The 20,050-nt window shown below is 48.1% G+C and overlaps 1 protein-coding gene across 1 annotated transcript in view; it reads right to left on the reverse strand.

Annotated features, from left to right (window-relative positions):
* Positions 1–3,508: 3,508 nt before the first annotated feature.
* The window catches only part of LOC116937381 (E3 ubiquitin-protein ligase COP1-like), a 63,178-nt gene continuing 46,636 nt past the window's right edge, over positions 3,509–20,050 (reverse strand). The window contains exons 12-21 of the mRNA XM_076062820.1: positions 18,337–18,469; positions 15,741–15,884; positions 15,134–15,242; positions 13,467–13,548; positions 9,295–9,411; positions 7,882–7,999; positions 7,123–7,247; positions 6,263–6,420; positions 4,708–4,752; positions 3,509–3,697 (exon numbers count right to left, since the gene is read on the reverse strand). Coding sequence (XP_075918935.1) covers positions 3,680–3,697; positions 4,708–4,752; positions 6,263–6,420; positions 7,123–7,247; positions 7,882–7,999; positions 9,295–9,411; positions 13,467–13,548; positions 15,134–15,242; positions 15,741–15,884; positions 18,337–18,469 — 1,049 coding nt within the window. The 3' untranslated portion in view covers positions 3,509–3,679. The remainder of the gene's footprint in view (positions 3,698–4,707; positions 4,753–6,262; positions 6,421–7,122; positions 7,248–7,881; positions 8,000–9,294; positions 9,412–13,466; positions 13,549–15,133; positions 15,243–15,740; positions 15,885–18,336; positions 18,470–20,050) is intronic.

The raw sequence follows: 20,050 nt of genomic DNA on the forward strand, positions 1-20,050 counted from the left end.
GGTAGAAAACAAAAAATAAACAGAATTAAAGATAAAAATAATAAATTAACATTTTAATAAAATTCGTAACAAGTAAAAATAATAAATTGAAAATAATAAATTGATGAAAAGATGCCATGGGTCGACTGAGATGACTGGCCAATGCACCACCTGTGCCTCCCACTACACACACACAGTGTAAACACACACACAGTGTACACACACACAGTGTACACACACACAGTGTACACACAGTGTACACACACACACAGTGTACACACACAGTGTACACACACACACAGTGTACACACACACAGAGTGGACACACACAGAGTGGACACACACACAGTGTACACACAGACACAGTGTATACACACACAGTGTACACAGAGTGGACACACACACAGTATACACACACACAGTGTACACACACAGAGTGTACACACACACAGTGTACACACACACAGACTGTTGGGGCAAGTGCTGTTAGCGAGCACCTAACACAAAGACAAAGATCTCCCGTGTAGCCTTGAACAGAATGTTGGGGCAAGTGCTGTTAGCACCCAACACAAAGACAAAGATCCCCCGTATAACCTGAGCAGACTGTTAGGGCAAGTGCTGTTAGTGAGCACCTAACACAGACCAAGATCCCCCGTGTAGCCTGAACAGAATGTTGGGGCAAGTGCTGTTAGCACCCAACACAAAGACAAAGATCCCCCGTGTAGCCTTGAACAGACTGTGAATAAAAAAATATTTAAAATATCACGAAGTCGTGATTTTTTTATATATCACGAAGTCGTTTCACATATAAGCAAGGACAAAGGATCATGCAACTTAGTCTTGCAGAGGAGAGGGGTGATGTGTTGCTAGGTGCTGACCGACAGCGTCGCTGAAAGTTTCATTCTACATTTACCCTGATAGTTTAAGTCGCTTTGCAGAGTCAAGGATTTCGATGAGCGATAAGAGATGCGAGAAGCTAAGAGCCGCGCGAATACAATTGATGAGTTCTGAGAGTGAGTGAGGAGCTGCGAGCAGAATCGTGCGCCGCCCGGAGAGAAAGACAAAGGCGGTCGGGCGTGGTGCTGGCCACCCACCCCCTCGTGTGCCGTGCCGGTCTTCATAGGTGCTGCTCGCTAACAGCACTTGCCCCTACAGTCTGTTAAGGCTACACGGGGGATCTTTTGTCTTTTGTGTGTGTGACTGCCGCGCGCCAAAGCACTTGCTCGGATGATGCCAAAAACAAACACCCCACTCACCCACCCAACCAGCCGTGTATATATGTGTGTGTATATGTGTGTGTGTATACAGTGAGGGAAAAAAGTATTTGATGCCCTGCTGATTTTGTAGGTTTGCCCACTGACAAAGAAATGATCAGTCCATAATTTTAATGGTAGGTTTATTTGAACAGTGAGAGACAGAACCAAGTTCACTTTGTTGCGATGAGTCTGCTTCAATACGCGCCTCCGAGAAAGCACACGCGCCCAAAGGCCAACGTGGGCTCCTCCACCACCACCACCAAACTATTTGATTTTGAAAACATTGTGAAGTTTGGGGAAGGCGTGTTTAACGCATCTTGAGTCGCGTCGTATTTCAGTGACGGAAGTTATTTTTGACCGATACGGGTCAAGGAATTCTAGATTTGAAGCTTTCGTGACTGCAAGGATCCATACTCTTTGGTTCTATTCGGTAAAGCCACGTAGGTCAAAAAATAAAACAACAAAAATCACGACGTTTCGGCCACAACACCACAAGCGGCCTTCATCAGGTGAAGGGACCTTTAAGCTTAAAGGTCCGCGGTCTGAGCGTGGCTGTTCCACTCCAGCGCTGTCCTCGAGACAGCCTGATCCCTTCACCTGATGAAGGCCGCTTGTATCATGGCCGAAACGTCGTGATTTTTGTTGTTTTATTTTTTTACCTACGTGGTGACTTTACCGAATAGAACCAAAGAGTACGGGGGTCAAGGGGCCATCGGGTCCCCCCCGTACGCCGCACGCTCGATGCCACGGCTCCCCATGGTGGCTCGCGGCAGGGAGTGAGGCGCCCCAGGCTGACTCGACTCTCGTGTGCGTGACCGACACCCGGTCCTCCTCACTGACATGTTAGACCAGCTGACAGACGGACGAGTTTGTGTTTGATCACGTATGTCGACTCGAACAGAGATTCTGTTTCGTACGTGTTTTTTTAATCTACATTGATGCTAATAATAATGTATCTTTTTTTTTTACTTACATGTAAAAACCCGCCTCGATTACATTTTCAATTTCAAACAGCGCACGTATTGGTGTGTGCGTGTGTGTGTGTCTAATGTACTTATGCGGACACAGCGCCAATCGTACGGAATGACAGAGTAAAACCAGGAATTACAGTGCACAGCAGTGGCTCCTAACCCGGGGTGCACGGACTCCCTGTTGGGGGGGTTCGTTGGGCAGATTTCTTTTTCAGAAGGCAAAATAGAATCGAAAACACAAATTAAGCCGCGGGCACGTGTAAGTGGCAACTTGTCTCATCAAACTCTACGTATTTGTTAACAATTGTAAATATATATATAAAACAAAAAATGTAACGATTGGATTCCTCCCGTGTATAAATAATCATCCTGATGAACGAATCTGATTCTCTTCTTTGGTTCTTTCGGTTAAAGTCACCACCACGTAGAATGAGAATAAAATAATAGAATTGATCAAATAAAATAACACAATAAAATTCTCACGACGTTTCGGCCACAACACAAGCGGCCTTCATCAGGTGAGCGTGGCTGTGTTCGCTCCAGCGCTGTCCTCCAGACAGTCTCGTCCCTTCACCTGATGAAGGTCGCTTATGTTGTGGCCGAAACATTGTGAGAATTTTATCGTGTTATTTTATTTTATCAATTTATTATTTTATTCTCATTCTACGTGGTGGTGACTTTACCGAGAGAACCAAAGAAGATGAATCCTTGCAGTCACGAAAGCTTTAAATCGGAATCTGATTCTGTGGGGCATGCGCCCGTCCGGAGGGCTCGCTGCGTCGTAAAGCGCTCGGTCCATCGCTGCCCTCTGCGTTTCCGCTTACCCGTGGTTTACAATAAAAATGTCCATCTTGACCGCATTGTAGACGTCAGCTGCGTAGACACGACACGGAAAGAAACCGACGTCCCAATGTCTAGGGCGAGATCCCGCTGTGTTTCGCGGAAACGTCTTCGTGTGATGCGGTGGGGCGGGGGGGGGGGCTTGGTTTGTGCCGGTGGTCGAGCGGTCGGGCGGTGGGCGGTGCCCACCGCCTGACCGCGGAGGGGTTTCAATTTGAAGCTTTCGTGACTGCAAGGATTCATCTTCCTTGGTTCTTTCGGTAAAGTCACCACCACGTAGAATGAGAATAAAATAATAAATTGATCAAATAAAATAACACAATAAAATTCTCACGACGTTTCGGCCACAACACAAGCGGCCTTCTTCAGGTGAAAGGAACAAACCTGTCGGGACGACAGAGCTTCAATGAATGTGTCGTCCCGACAGGTCTGTTCCTTTCACCTGAAGAAGGCCACTTGTGTTGTGGCCGAAACGTCGTGAGAATTTTATTGTGTTATTTTATTTTATTATTTTATTCTCATTCTACGTGGTGGTGACTTTACCAAAAGAACCAAAGAACCACGGCGGGGTTGTGCGTCGTACGGTACCGCGGGCCGGTCCCCGCGCAAAGTGCCGTTGCAGCGGGCGGCCCCTCACACCAGCTCCAGCACCTGAGGACAAAGAGAGTGAGGTTGGTGGTGAAAGACGGCGATGACGACGATGATGACGATGATGATGGGTACAAGCAACGGACAAGCGAAGCGCGACTGGCGAGCGCCTATTGAGACCGCCACACCGTGGCGGTGGTGGCGATGTGGCCCCGGGGTACACCCCTGGCCTGCTTTTGTCTTCCCCAGTGCCGATGTTTTACACACCGCAGCAGTCAGTGATTTCAGCTCGGGCGAGCTCAAGGGGAGGTTCCTTGAATCGGTTCAATATCACTCGTCCCCGATGTTGGCCGTGGCCGGAAATCGAACCGGGGCTCCTGCGGTTATTCAGAGCACAGCTACACCACCGCTACCCAAGTAACCACACTTACACACACAAGAAAATCCCACCCTTTAGTTATTGTAGCAGCAAGTGTTAACAAGCACCTATTAAATTTTGATTTAAAGCTTTCGTGACTGCAGTAATTCATATTCTTAGCTCTTTCGGTAAAGTCACGTTGAAGGTGACTTTACCGAAAGAGCTAAGAATAAGCACCGATTAAAGCCAACAAGACAAAAAATCAAAGGCAGATATGACCACTACGAAGATCGGAATGATTTCGTCTCCCCGATGCTGGTGTTCACGCACCACACGACATACTTATTTAAGGCGTAGCTTGACCTAGAAGGATGCCCGCTAACGTTTGATACATCGTCTCGTCTGTGACGTGAGCCGTGGCAGGGAAGTGAACCTCTCTCAATGGGCTCACAGGACAATGCACACATCACCGCACCAACATTCCCCCACCATACACACACACACCTGGACGAGCGATCGCAATTGAGCAAACAAAATAAAATCAGCGGGTCACTGCACATCTCATCATCAGCAACAGGCAATGAACAAAGTTCCCCACGAAGGTTATACCGAGTAACGATTCTACCACGCCAACACAACCAATCTTACAGATAGTGCATGGCGCATCGCCTTCCCTTCAAAAAAGCAATTGCAGTCAGTGCCACGGTACCCTTACCTTGATGGTTCCTTGATTGTTGGCTGCTACAAGTACATTGGAGTCCTGCAAGGGCGAGAATCACTTTAAGCAAAGCGATAGCAACGTCACGAATTCGAACTTTTCCACACTGATCCTGCCACACGACAGCGATGCAAACCAACGGTATACCTTTTTTATTTTCCGTACGAATAACGTATAAAGGTGAAGGTGCAGTTTCGCAATTGCTAGCACGCGTGTGCACGTTTAACTTATTTCGCTCCGCACGTAGCCAGCCATGCCACTGCTGACAAGGGGCCGCAACTAGCAATGTGCGGGCAGTCCCCTCTAGAGGATGCAATATTTGGGCCTACTCCTCCACACTGGCCAGATGTCTTTCGAAGAGCTGGGAACACCGACACACTTTCCCCCACCACGCCCACCGTGCCGATCGTACATCGACCGCGGCGCAGCCATTCGCGCCGTCGTGTGCGTGGACAGAGGAGGCGGTGGTTGAAATTCCAGATAGCTGCTGCCACGTCATTTCAAGCTGTCACGCCGGGAGATCCAACGTAACCGGTGAGCCGCTCATTTACAGCGCAGAGCAGCAGCAGCGGCAGCAGTAGCAACGTAAACCGCCGTTGAATCTTAACCCCACGGGGACAGACGCGTCAGGCACCGAAATCGTGCCGGGAAGCAAGCCAACAATACGCAGCGGGCAGCATGGAGACTCGCAACACCAGCAGGTGGCTCAACGCCGCCCTTGGCACATTAAACGTTCAATGACGCGAGAAGTCTTCTGTCCACCCCGGACCCCCGCTACCACCACCCGCTCCGTCCTCCTCGGCGGAACCGAGATTCGCCTCCTAAATATTCCCCGACCGTTGAGGTGAGCGTCGTCCTTCTCCGAGGTGGCGATGAAAGAACAACAGCAAAACAAAAACATTCTTAAATTTCCATTTGAAGCTTTCGTGACTGCAAGGATTCATCTTCTTTGGTTCTTTCGGTTAAAGTCACCACCACGTACAATGAGAATAAAATAATAAAATAAAATAACACAATAAAATTCTCACGACGTTTCGGCCACAACACAAGTGGCCTTATTCATATTCTTGTGTTGTGGCCGAAACGTCGTGATTTTTGTTGTTTGATTTTTTACCTACGTGGTGACTTTACCGAATAGAACCAAAGAGTGTGGATGCCGTTGTGCACGCGCCCGGGACAACACCGGGTTGCTTGAGGAATCTGAATATAGGAAGCCGTGAGGGTTCCACGCTTGCTCTTAAAAAAAGGCCCTCTTTGGTCGAGTGGATTTTGTGGGCGAGTAACCTTCGGCGAGTGGATTCCGCACCTTCAATTAGCACGGTTGGCCACGTACGGTACAAAAGAAGCTCAGCGTGCATACGTACGTACGTCTTGCGGGGGTGGGTGACCCCCGGGGGGGCCGAGGGGAATTTTGCGGCTGAGTAACTCTGAGGGAGCGAGCGAATCAGACGGGCGAGCATCCGCGTGTGAGGGAGCGAGCGAGTGAGCAAGCGTGAAGGGCGGCGGGCGACCGGCCCGGGCCCGCGGGCCAGGCTGCAGGGCGTGCGCTCACCCCGTCCGGCAGCAGCCGCCAGCACACGGCGCTCACAAACTCTCTCCCGTCCCCTTCACTCTCCTTCCCCAGCGCACCCGTCGCCACGTCGAACTTGAACGTGAGCGACACCTCGGAGAGGCCCTTGTAGTAGACGTACAGCGAGTTGTCCTCACTCCCTGCGTACGGAGAGGGCGGAGAGAGAGAGAGAGCGGAGCGACCGGCGGCACGGTCAGAAGGGGGGGGGGGGGGGGACACGTGAGAGACCGGCGAAGCATCACCGGTTCAAAAACGAGCGATGCCATCATCCACCCCGCCGCCGCCGCCGCCCGCCTCCACCACGCGCACGCCACGCGCAACCGACGAGACGCGAGCCAAACGCGTGTCCCGGGAAATCATCCGCGCGCATCAATTAGCCGACGCTTTCCAGCAGGCGGCCGTTCGTCATCGCAAGCGTTCAAATTGGCAATTTTGTGGGCGATTTTTTTTAAAATTCGGTACATTTCGACCGCGCGCAAAGTGACCCAACCGCTGCTTTCCCCGACGATGACTCCAACACGCGAAGCTGACCACGGGAAACGCCGCCGTTGACACGACGGCCCCCCCCCCCCTAGGGGGGTCGCCCCCCTGGAGGGGGGGCCCTCGCCCGGCTTCAAAGGCGACAAACCCCACGGCAAGCGCCACCACCGCTCGGCCCAAAAACAAAACAAAAAATAAAAATAAAGACAGAGGTAAATCGGGGGATTGTCACGATTGAAACATGATCGCGCGCGCGTGTGTGTGTGTGTATCTGTGCACGCGATAAGCAGGGGGTGTGGGGGGGGCAGGCAAGGGTTGGGTGGGTGGGGGGGTGGGGGTCAGCGTGCGGAGGCTGCGCTCACCGCAAGCGACGTAGTCCCCGTTGGTGGCCAGCCCCCCAAAGGTCCTTTCGTTGACGTGGCCTCTGAAGGAGCGCGTGCAGCGGGGCTTGTTCACGCTCCACAGCTTCAGCTGGCCGTCTATCGAGCTGCCCCCGAACGAAACAACGTGAGCGAATGAGGCCCTCGATTTTGTAAGCGGACGCGGGCACCGGCGATTAAACAGGGCCAGTCTCGCAAGGGCGCACGCAGCAGCAGCAAAAGGCACGGCACAAGCTCAATTCGACGGCCTTTCGCGGTTTCTTGACTCCGCAGGTAAATACATTTTGAGAAAAGAAAATTCTTAGCGAACCATTTTAGATTTTTTCTTTCACAGAAATAAATAACTTTTTATATGCTTAGCTCTTTCTGTAAAGTCACGTTGAAGGTAAACAATAAAATAATAAAATATATATAAAACAATAAAAACTCTCACGACGTTTCGACCATAACACAAACGGTCATCATCAGGTGTGTTATGGTGTTATGGTCGAAACGTCGTGAGAATTTTTATTGTTTTATATATATTTTATTATTTTATTGTTTCCCTTCAACGTGGTGACTTTACCGAAAGAGCTAAGAATATGAATTGCTGCAGTCACGAAAGCTCTAAATAAAAAAATAACTTTTAATTCAAGCACAACTTTCATAACTGGCGAGCCGCGCGTGATTGGGTGGGCATTCCGAGTTGATCTGGCCCCCTGCCACTTTAAACGGCCGCGCCTTTCAATGGGCACTACTCACGCAGAGACGATCTCCTCGCCGCTCACGAACTTGGCGTACGAGACGGCTCTCCGGTGGCCCTTGAACACCGTGACGGGCAGCTCGGTGTTGCGCAGGTCGTAATAGTGGACGCAGTGGTCTGCCGAGCACAATCGGAAGGGGTCACTTCACGCTCGCGCGAGTCCCGTGCCCCCCGCCTCTCCCCGCGCCTTTCAAAGACGGCGGACGAATCGCCCGGCTCAGATTAAGCTGGCCCAATCAACCGTGCGGTGGAAAAATCACACCCAACGAGGGCTCTTGTGAAACGTTAGCCGGAAAGGAAGTGGAATAATGCCCCCAAAAGGAGGTCCATTACCGTCATTTGCTTATCATTCTCACAGTCTTAGTTCTTTATTCACAAAGTCTTATTTTTCGCCAATTAAATGTAAGGGAGGGTATAAAAGCTTACTACGCCCGCGGCAATGTCACGGAGGGTAGCGAGGACAGCTCGGCACTCTTCAGTGAGTAACGCGTTAATAGCCTGTCCACAGGAGAATACGAACAAAAAATAATGCTTCCACCGATGATTCACAATGCCCACCTTGTTGTAAAACACAACCGCCGCCGCCGCCGCTGCTACGTTCCCCATTTAATTGAAGCGTGTAGCCGTGCACATCGAGATCTGTCTGCATAACCTCTACGGCGATGAATTTTTAACCGCAGCGAGTACTCGTCACACAACGATTCACCGCCATTCCTCGTCCCCGCCGCAACAATTCAACGAACAGAGACTATTCGGGACAACGATTTGATTTAAAAATGTTTTCCCTTCTTTCTTATTTGCATCGTCTATCTCGTATGTTCCGTCTTGTTCCACATCGTTAAATCAATTAGCCCAATGGTTCGAGAGGACCCAGCGTGCATGGATTGTAAATAGATTCTTAACACGCGTGCATTTTTGCGCAGAGATCTTCCAACGGTTGCTGTTGGGGGGGCGGCACTGAGCAACACCGGGCACAGAAACGCCACGGCCCGCAAGCCGTACCCCCACACCGTAACCCCACACCGTACCCACCAATATACCTGCACACCGTACCCCCACACCGTAACCCCACACCGTACCCACCAATATACCCCCACACCGTACCCCCACACCGTAACCCCACACCGTACCCACCAATATACCCCCACACCGTACCCCCACACCGTACCCCCACACCGTAACCCCACACCGTACCCACCAATATACCCCCACACCGTACCCCCACACCGTACCCCCACACTGTAACCCCACACCGTACCCACCAATATACCCCCACACCGTACCCCCACACCGTAACCCCCCACCGTACCCCCACCGTACCCGCCGCTCGCCAAATCCCCTCTCCCCCCAAAACGAGCGCGCGATCATCAGGCGAGCGAGGTAAAACGCGCGGTGCGGACTCGAGCGCCCACCTGCGCAAGCCAACGCTAGGTGGTAGCGTGACGTGGGGCTGAACTTGACGCAGCAGACGTTGGTGTTCGCTTCGATGCACGCGACGGAAGCGTCCATGTGCGTGGACCACAGCTTGACTGGGCGGGGGGCGGGGGGGGATGGGTTTAGGTTAAGGGATGGAGGTACAGTTGTCCCTCACTATAACGCAGTTCACCTTGCGTGGCCTCGCTGTTTCGCGGATTTTTGTTTAGTGTAATTTTGCACGCTTTCTTTTCCTGCGTACAGTATGAACGCGCATTGTGTTCTGCGTCCTGATTAGCTAAGGGAGTACAGAATGCGTTCGGCTAGCCAGATTCACAAAAATGTTTTGGGCTTGAAAACAGGTTTTGATCTTTGGTTTCATTTACTAATATTGCACTTATTTTTTTAAATCTGCGAAAGTTTGAACTTTGAGAGTGTTTAAATAAGAGAGAAATGTGAGAAAATGCTAATGCCTGTCTGAGAAAAGTGTATAAAAGTGTGTGGTTAGGGGTTTCGCGGCCTTAAAATATGTATAACAATTGTAAAAAATAAAGCTGATTACTTCGCGGATTTCGTCTATTGCGGGTTATTTTTACGAGGGACCACTGTATAAGGAACAGACGGGGGTCACGTGCTGCTGCTGCTGAAGCAAAAAGGAATTGAGCGGGAAAGGGAGCGGCACACGTCATGCAAAAACCGACCGCGGGGTTGACGACGGAGGAGCGTGAAAGGAGCGGAGGAAGGCAGCGGAAGGAAGAGACGGCGCCGGCGAGATGGAGATGAGGAGGAGCAGCTGAGAGAGAGCGGCAATGGAGCCCTTCGTCGCTGAGCAGGAAGTTACGGGCCGGCAGCGACGAAGCACCGAGGGGTGGCGGGGAAGTTGGCGCGGAGTGCGACTGACGGGACGCAAATCGAATTGCGAGACCCTGGGGAAAGTGGGGGGGTCAATTTAGGGGCATGACATTTCACACCCCTATCGCCGCCACCACCACCACAACCACGACATAAAACGCAGTTTGCCAGGAAGAAAAGAGAGGCTGAGGCAAGAGATAAGAAGCTTCCAGATGCCCGCAACTCTCTCCGGCTCAATTATCGTCCAGGTTTGCGGAATTTAAAAGCTAAGCAGCCTAGCCATAGGGGGTAGGGAAGGAACCCCAAAACTGTGGAACCGACTTCAAAAGGAACGAGTCCGCCCGAACAGCTGGAAACCAAAGTGAGAAAAATAATCACTTTTAAAGAGCCCTTGGGCCCAGAAGGAACGCTGGTCATCCCTGGTGCCTCTGTGGATGTGTAAGCTTTGACTTTAACATAGCTGTTTCAGTGACCAGTCACAAGCTAATCCCTCAGTTATTTCGAAGCTAAATTCTCCTGTTTAATTTGTACTAGGTGCCTCTGTGGATGTGTAAGCTTTGACTTTAACACAGCTATTTATATGACCAGTCACAAGCTAATCACTCAGCTATTTCAATGCTAAATTCTCCTCTTTGATTTGTACTAGGTGCCTCTGTGGATGTGTAAGCTTTGACTTTAAAATAGCTATTTCTATGACCAGTCACAAAGCTAATCACTCAGCTATTTCAATGCTAAATTCTCCTGTTTGATTTGTACGAGGTGCCTCTGTGGATGTGTAGGCTTTGACTTTAACATAGCTATTTCTATGACCAGTCACAAAGCTAATCACTCAGCTGTTCCAATGCTAAATTCTCCTGTTTGATTTGTACTAGGTGCCTCTGTGGATGTGTAAGCTTTGACTTTAACATAGCTATTTCTATGACCAGTCAAAAAACTAATCACTCAGCTATTTCAATGATAAATTATCCTGTTTGATTTGTACTAGGTGCCTCTGTGGATGTGTAAGCTTTGACTTTAACATAGCTATTTCTATGACCAGTCACAAGCTAATCCCTCAGTTATTTCAATGCTAAATTCTCCTGTTTGATTTATACTAGGTGCCTCTGTGGATGTGTAAGCTTTGACTTTAACATAGCTATTTCTATTACCAGTCACAAGCTAATCACTCAGCTATTTCAATGCTAAATTCTCCTGTTTGATTTGTACTAGGTGCCTCTGTGCATGTGTAAGCTTTGACTTTAACATAGCTATTTCTATGACCAGTCACAAGCTAATCACTCAGCTATTTCAATGCTAAATTCTCCTGTTTGATTTGTACTAGGTGCCTCTGTGCATGTGTAAGCTTTGACTTTAACATAGCTATTTCTATTACCAGTCACAAGCTAATCGCTCAGCTATTTCAATGCTAAATTCTCCTGTTTGATTTGTACTAGGTGCCTCTGTGCATGTGTAAGCTTTGACTTTAACATAGCTATTTCTATGACCAGTCACAAGCTAATCACTCAGCTATTTCAATGATAAATTCTCCTGTTTGATTTGTAGTAGGTGCCTCTGTGGATGTGTAAGCTTTGACTTTAACATAGCTATTTCTATGACCAGTCACAAGCTAATCACTCAGCTATTTCAATGATAAATTATCCTGTTTGATTTGTAGTAGGTGCCTCTGTGGATGTGTAAGCTTTGACTTTAACATAGCTATTTCTATGACCAGTCACAAGCTAATCCCTCAGTTATTTCAATGCTACATTCTCCTGTTTGATTTGTACTAGGTGCCTCTGTGGATGTGTAAGCTTTGACTTTAACATAGCTATTTCTATGACCAGTCACAAGCTAATCACTTAGCTATTTCAATGCTAAATTCTCCTGTTTGATATGTACTAGGTGCCTCTGTGGATGTGTAAGCTTTGACTTTAACATAGCTATTTCTATGACCAGTCACAAGCTAATCACTCAGCTATTTCAATGCTAAATTCTCCTGTTTGAGTTGTACTAGGTGCCTCTGTGGATGTGTAGGCTTTGACTTTAACATAGCTATTTCTATGACCAGTCACAAGCTAATCACTCAGCTATTCCAATGCTAAATTCTCCTGTTTGATATGTACTAGGTGCCTCTGTGGATGTGTAAGCTTTGACTTTAACATAGCTATTTCTATGACCAGTCACAAGCTAATCACTCAGCTATTTCAATGCTAAATTCTCCTGTTTGATTTGTACTAGGTGCCTCTGTGGATGTGTAGGCTTTGACTTTAACATAGCTATTTCTATGACCAGTCACAAAGCTAATCACTCAGCTATTCCAATGCTAAATTCTCCTGTTTGATATGTACTAGGTGCCTCTGTGGATGTGTAAGCTTTGACTTTAACATAGCTATTTCTATGACCAGTCACAAGCTAATCACTCAGCTATTTCAATGCTAAATTCTCCTGTTTGATTTGTACTAGGTGCCTCTGTGGATGTGTAGGCTTTGACTTTAACATAGCTATTTCTATGACCAGTCACAAAGCTAATCACTCAGCTATTCCAATGCTAAATTCTCCTGTTTGATATGTACTAGGTGCCTCTGTGGATGTGTAAGCTTTGACTTTAACATAGCTATTTCTATGACCAGTCACAAGCTAATCACTCAGCTATTTCAATGCTAAATTCTCCTGTTTGATTTGTACTAGGTGCCTCTGTGTATGTGTAGGCTTTGACTTTAACATAGCTATTTCTATGACCAGTCACAAAGCTAATCACTCAGCTATTCCAATTCTAAATTCTCCTGTTTGATATGTACTAGGTGCCTCTGTGGATGTGTAAGCTTTGACTTTAACATAGCTATTTCTATGACCAGTCACAAGCTAATCACTCAGCTATTTCAATGCTAAATTCTCCTGTTTGATTTGTACTAGGTGCCTCTGTGGATGTGTAGGCTTTGACTTTGACATAGCTATTTCAATGACCAGTCACAAAGCTAATCACTCAGCTATTTCAATGCTAAATTCTCCTGTTTGATATGTAAACCCCTTTGTCAAGGTGCCTCAATTCTCTGAACCAGCTTAAAAAGACGCTACGAATCTTAACAGCGTTCATTGCAGCTCTGTCGTCCCGACAGGCCTGTTCCTTTCACCTGAAGAAGGCCGCTTGTGTTGTGGCCGAAACGTCGTGAGATATTTTATTGTGTTATTTTACTTAATTAATTTATTATTTTATTCTCATTCTACGTGGTGACTTTACCGAAAGAACCAAAAAAGATTCATCCTTGCAGTACGAAAGCTTCAATCGAAAATTAAATCCCTGATGATGTCACGCCGACAGAGTGCGGCCTTGCCATTTTACCTTTGGTGTCATCGGATCCAGACGCTAGGATCTCGGGGTCCATCAGGTTGAAGTCCACGCTCCAACATCGCTGCTCGTGTTCCTAAGGGAGCGGACATTCCGAAAGAATACAATTTCACCATGCGATCATCGCACTGCTGAGCACATCAACACCGCATGTGGACAAAGACAAAGTTTCCGCCCCGCCCACCCCCCCCCACCCTTCCAAAGGCACACAGACTGTTGGGACAAGCGCCATGTGAGAGCATCTACGAAGGCCGGAACGGTGCACGAGGGCGTGGTGTGGCTAGCAGCACGCGCAGCCACCTTTGTCTCTCTGGTACTCATGTTTAAACTCATTAAAAGCTGACCCAGAACCGGTTCAGATGTATCACCGATGATGGCCAGAGCTGGGGAATCGAACTCAGGTCATTAATCCATTCATCCAAACCTTCCAATTGATATCCCCTGCTTTATCTTTTCTGGGCATTCAAGTTTCCTTCCACATGCTCAGCACTCCTTAAAAAGATAATGAAAATATCTCAATGCAGAAGTGAGGTTTTTTCCTGGATAACAAATAACGGTATGACTATTACTAATACCATAAACATTACAAACTGCGAGACTTGAAACAAACTCTGTGCAAAGTGAACCAGTGGCAAGGGCACTGACCGATAGATTACCTTCCCGGAACATTGAAATTAATGACAAATTCAACCGAGAAGATGGTTTCAAATTAAGCAACCATTGGAAAGATGTTCTAAATTGAACCAAACATTAAACTAATTTTCAAGGTACAGTATATTTTTCAAGTAGTGGTACCCCAAACTTTCGCAGCTCTTAAATTCCCTTTTCACACCATCAATAGGTAAACTCCCCCTCCACCCCCCTCCCGCGCCAACCGGCATGTTCACCCGCACGTACACCACCTCTATGCTAAGTCGGCCAATCAAATACTAATTTTTTATGCTAATTCCTTTGTCAAGGCGCCTTGTTTCCTCGCACACAGCTTAAAGGTCGCGGTCTGAGCATGGCTGTGTTTCACTCCAGCACTGTCCTCGAGACAGCCCGGTCCCTTCACCTGATGAAGGCCGCTTGTGTTGTTCGCCGAAACGTCGTGATTTTTGTCGTTTTATTTTTTTACCTACGTGGTGACTTTACCGAATAGAACCAAAGAGTATGTTTGTCTTGGGTGTCTCGCAAAAGGCATCGCACGATTTTTTTTTATTTCCCCACCAATGTTTTTTTTTCGTGGAAATGTTTCTTCTTATCATGATGGCATCACGTCACGAGGCAAGGCGTCCAATCACGTCCGTCCCAGAGCAATGACGCAACCCTACGTGTTCAGCAACGGCCCAGGGAAGCGGATGTTACAGAGCCACCTCTGGGATCCCTTAAAGGTGACCTCTAATCCACACAAAGAGAAAAGGGGCAACACTTCCCTATCCCGCTCTGCTATCGAGAGAGTAATGTTCGACGCGCGGCGAGCCAAACCGACGTTGACTTCTCAAGGGCTGGAATTTAGCAAAAATTAGTTTCAGGACCGACTTCAACGTGACTGCTTTTTTTTGTGCGTACAGTCACTGGTGACCAGGCTGAGACTATCAACGGGTGGTTAAAACCTGGATTTCAACCGCCCAGGATCTCGGCGACACCAGAACAATGCTTAAGAGAACGACGCTCCACACCTGGAAAACCTTTGTCCTCTGTCCTGTGAAGCCATCCCAGAGGATCACGCTGCCCTCGTAGTCACTGCTGGCCAGGATGCCCTTGTGGTACTTGCTCCAGCTGATGCAGCTGCAGCAGCACCGGGCAGGGAAGCAATGTTTGATAATAAAAAATATATAAGGAAATAAATTAATAATAAAGTTTATTTTTTCACAAATGTACATCGGTTGATACAGCTGCTCTTGCCAGTCCTCCCCCACGCCGGTCAATGCGGGTTGACGGGGCGCCTTTTTGCCAGGACCGTTTCAGAAGCAGTTTAATCTGCATACAAGCACACCCCTCCGGGGTAAGGCCGTGTGCGCTTAGGTGCCCTGAGACATTAGCGGAAGGCACCTTACGTATAAATGTAAACTATTATAACATCCGAAGCAGTATGCTTGCAATGGAAAGGTTGCCTCCACTCTCCCCCCTCACCACTGCGTTACGTCGGCACGCTTTGCTCATACGAGGACTACTCTGGTGACAACGACGACCGTGAGCAGGGAGTAGTGGCCCCTGCGGACCGGTGCAAAGGCGTAGGCAGCGTGGGTGGACTTGGCAGTGGATTGCGGAGTGGTGGAAGCGCACCTGATCTTGGAGTCGCAGGTCATCTCGATCACGGGGTAGTGAATGTCCACCGCATCTCGGATCAGCGTGCCGTACTCAAACACCTTGATCTTCTTGGTCACTCCGGCGACGGCGAAGTAATCGCAGTCCCGATCGAAGTCGATGCTGTCGAATTAAAAGGCATCGTCATTATTATTATTAATACTTAAACAGTTATGGGGTAAAAAAAATCGTGCACGCACGCGGATTATGCAACGCCAACCGAAGCACGTTTTTGCCTTCGGAGGTAAAATGTGCTCACCTTCGATTAGCAGGTCTCAGTACGCCTTTTGGCGTCTTCTGGTCCAATACCAGTGGAGACTAGGCTCTAAGAAAAGCCGTCTCGGGTGTGGACCAATCAAATTCAAGGACAGTGCCAATATTATTATTATTATCAGAGTTGTCTTTTTTGTTTGCATTTTGACTGCTTGTGTTGTGGTTATTGCAAACACGATGCCTTGAATAAAGGTGTCAGTTTTTGTGCCAGTTAAAAGGGTAAAACCTATTCCTATATCTTGTTACTGGCAAAGGAGGTCTCATAATGTAATTGCTCACCCCGAGCCCTCAATACTCTTATAGTGCGCTGTTTTTGAGTTGTACACCTTTTGGCGTCTTCTGGTCCAACACCAGTGGAGACTAAGGGCTCTAAGAAAAGCCGTCTCGGGTGTGGACCAATCAAATTCAAGGACAGTGCCAATATTATTATCAGAGTTGTCTCTTTTGTTTGGATTTTGACTGCTTGTGTTGTGGTTATTGCAAACACGATGCCTTGAATAAAGGTGTCAGTTTTTGTGCCAGTTAAAAGGGTAAAACCTATTACTTCAATCACGGTTCTCTACGTACGGTGCAAAAGAAGTCACACAAAATTACATACGTACAATTAGCGGTATGCAACAATGCATTCGCATATTTACAAGAAGTAATTTTGTTTCCCTCTTTGCACTGCAGAGCTTTCCAGAGACAACTGGGAAGCATAACCACAGTAGTTCTGACATTTCCCCTGTCGGGAACGAGTCAACGCGCCGACTTGAACACGAACCAGACCCCACGGCCAATGACGCAGCGTGGCAAACACGAAGCCGCGTCGCCGCTATCAGGTGCCACTTGGGGACCAGCCATTGTGTCCCTTCACGTCACTCTCGGGCTTCCGAATTAGGCGTCCAAGCGTCTCTCAATGGTGCTTGTGTAGCCCAGGTCTTGCGCATTAGGCTTCATCCCAAACTCGCACTTAGCCTCGCTTTGTCAACGCAGCTTTTGCGGCACGACCGTGGAACAAAGCGCGCGGCCCGAGTTGAGTTAAATTAACTCTTTGGAAAATAAAAATAAAACTCCCCCCTCTGTCTGTGCGCGTCCGCGACTACTACAAAGCCGGCGGGTGGCAGCATCAATTCACCAACTCAGACAAAACAACTGAATTGCTACGTCACTTACAACCGAGTCTATAAAAGTTGCCCTTCAAAGGCCAGTTTGAGAGAAACTAAATTAAGTTATTTGAACCAATGTCTTTCCAGACATCAGAGACGATTTCAAGGGCAATCAATGCAGCATTTACCAAGACGTTACACGGTGTCACTGAATGTCATCAATTTACGTACTAATGACAAATTTATGTTGTTAATATTTCTCGACAAACTTTGAATATCAGGGGGGGTGTAATGGTTAATCCCTCCTGCCCCCATACAGATTTGATTAATAATCCCAATCATTGCCATTCAAAAGCAGCTTTTTTTTTCCACGATGTGACAAATGCAACGGCTACTAGTGGCTGGGGTCGGTATTACATACAAGGCGCACACATCTAAACCCACTGGCTCCTACGCAAGCAGTTCAATGAATGCATCGCGAGCTCAAGAATCAACATTAAATCGGTGAATCATTACACACACGTACTAATTTGCCCTAATTACAGGTTCATATGTTTGTTACACATCAAATTGCAAAATGGCACTCTTCAGAGTCCTGAACATCCGATTATGATGTAGATGCTCACCCCGAGCCCTCATTACTTTGATAGTGGCATTGTCTTTGAGCTGTGTGACGCCTTTTGGCGTCATCTGGTCGAGCACTAATTGGGTCGAGGCTCAAAAGAAAGCCGTCCCTTGGTGTGGACCAATCAGTTTCAAGGACAATGACACATATATTATCATAGTATGTTTTTTGTTTGCATTTTGACTGCAGGTATTGTGGTTAATGCAGTAGACATGAATCCTTGTAAAAAAGGTTTCAGTTTTGTTGCCAGAAAAAAGGGGAAAAACCACTATTATTATCCGATTACAAGGTTAAGATATTCCTGAATATAGAGAAGAAAAACATCGGTCGGGGGGGGGGTGGAAGAGACAGAGGGACATCATTACGAACCACATTCATGGAGATGATCCAAATATAGGACCACAACGCTTGGGGGCAATTGTTGCCGTGCATTCAGGCCGCCTTCCCTGCTTCTCTGTGGTTTCCCACACACCTCCGAATTATTCTCTCTCTCCGAGGGTAAACGGACGCGGGGAGACTTTATAAAATTTATTAATTCTTCCCCTCCTCATGATCAAAATGAAACGGGGGACACGAGGAGACGGGTCACCTGGACACGATGCTGGAGCCATTGTAGATGTCGCTGGTGTAGGAGAGCGTGGCGAGCGGGCGTACGGAGCTGTAGCGCGTGAACTTCGCCAGGCAGTCCTGGAACTCCTCCAGCTCTCCGCGCTTGTCCTCATCTGAGCCCCGACGGCACCGCAGAGACACGCACCGGCAGGGTTGAACGCAAAGCGGTCGGGTTTGTCAACGATTCAGACCCCCGCGAATTCACCCTCGCCACTTGCTCACCGGTGTTCCACAGACGCCTCCTTGTCACTGCCGCAGAACTTCGCTCATTGATTCACCCGCCCACGCCGAGGGCTCGGTCTACCAGGCGGGTTTGTGTCACCCATACTGTGTTCAACCACCACGATGCAGGTCACAAAACTTCTCCACAATATAGATTTTTTGGGTGAGATTGCGATATTGTCTTCTTTGGTTCTTTCGGTAAAGTCACCACCACGTAGAATGAGAATAAAATAATAAAATAACATGATAAAATTCTCACGACGTTTTGGCCACAACGCGAGCGGCCATCTTCAGGTGAAAGGTACAGAACTGTCGGGACGACAGAGCTTCAATGAATTGCGTTATTTTATTATTTTATTCTCATTCTACGTGGTGGTGACTTTACCGAAAGAACCAAAGAAGATGAATCCTTGCAGTCACGAAAGCTTCAAATCGAAATTGCGATGTTGGTCGCGAAAGCCTACGTGGTAAACTCACAAAACGTATGTTTCTCTCCTCGCTACTGCTCGACTTTGGAATTCCCTACAATCGTCTCTTTCTCAAGCTCCTGCTCAAATCCAGACAAGTGTTAACTCTATCGCAACTCCGATAGTGCCGTCCGTTGCCAGTTTATTGACGTGTTGGGTCTTAGGCCTGTGGATCACTGCCACCGGCACGGCAGACGCGAATGCCTGGGTCTTCCCGGCCACGCCGTAAGAGCCCCATGACGTATTTTTGCATTGCACCTAACCCCAGTGATTACCCACCTCCGATTAGAACGTTTGGCTATGTACGGTGACAAATAAATTTAATATACATGCACACAGAGTCTGTGAAATATACATCTGCAATTACAGAACTGCGCTGAAAAGACTGCGCAAGTCAAGGCAAAATCCAGAGTCCGCCTGCTTCAACTAATGCTGCTGCTGCTGGCAGAAACTGGTCCAAAAGGCTCATGAGATTGTGGGGCTAAATTTGTTTTATTTCACTCGGTCAAACGAATCCTCGTCTTTACTTTTAGTATTCTCCACAAACGGCAAACTTTCTCGGAATAACGTTCAGCCTCCCCGGCGTCATTTCACACCATGGTACTGCAGTTCCCCGAAGGGCTTACGAACTTGCGTTGATAAGCAGGCACTGGCCGCGTCAATGCAGTCATTTCAGACTGGAGCAAGAGCAGAGCCCTCTGCTGGTGACTGGATGATATCGCCAGGCGCGGTTAAGACCCACCGCGGCAAAGTCATCGCGTTAATGCGCTGTGTTCACACTAACGCGTTTTTGCTTTAAATGCAAGTTATTCCATCAGGGAAGACTTTTTTGCGTAACGTTGCACCGTTAAAAAGGGGAACGCGCCCGTTAAAACGCGGAATGCGCACCACTATAACGCGGTTTCTGAGAGATCTACAATGGGCGACTTTCCTGAGCCGCGTGGCTGGGTGGTACAATGCAGTACGCGAAATAACACAATAGCGTGGCGGCGTACCCCGAGTGAT

The sequence above is a fragment of the Petromyzon marinus genome, unplaced genomic scaffold (genome assembly GCF_048934315.1).
Source record: "Petromyzon marinus isolate PM22_M1 ecotype Great Lakes invasive population unplaced genomic scaffold, UKy_Petmar_22M1.pri1.0 PM_G_Scaffold_72, whole genome shotgun sequence".
NCBI lineage: Eukaryota > Metazoa > Chordata > Hyperoartia > Petromyzontiformes > Petromyzontidae > Petromyzon > Petromyzon marinus.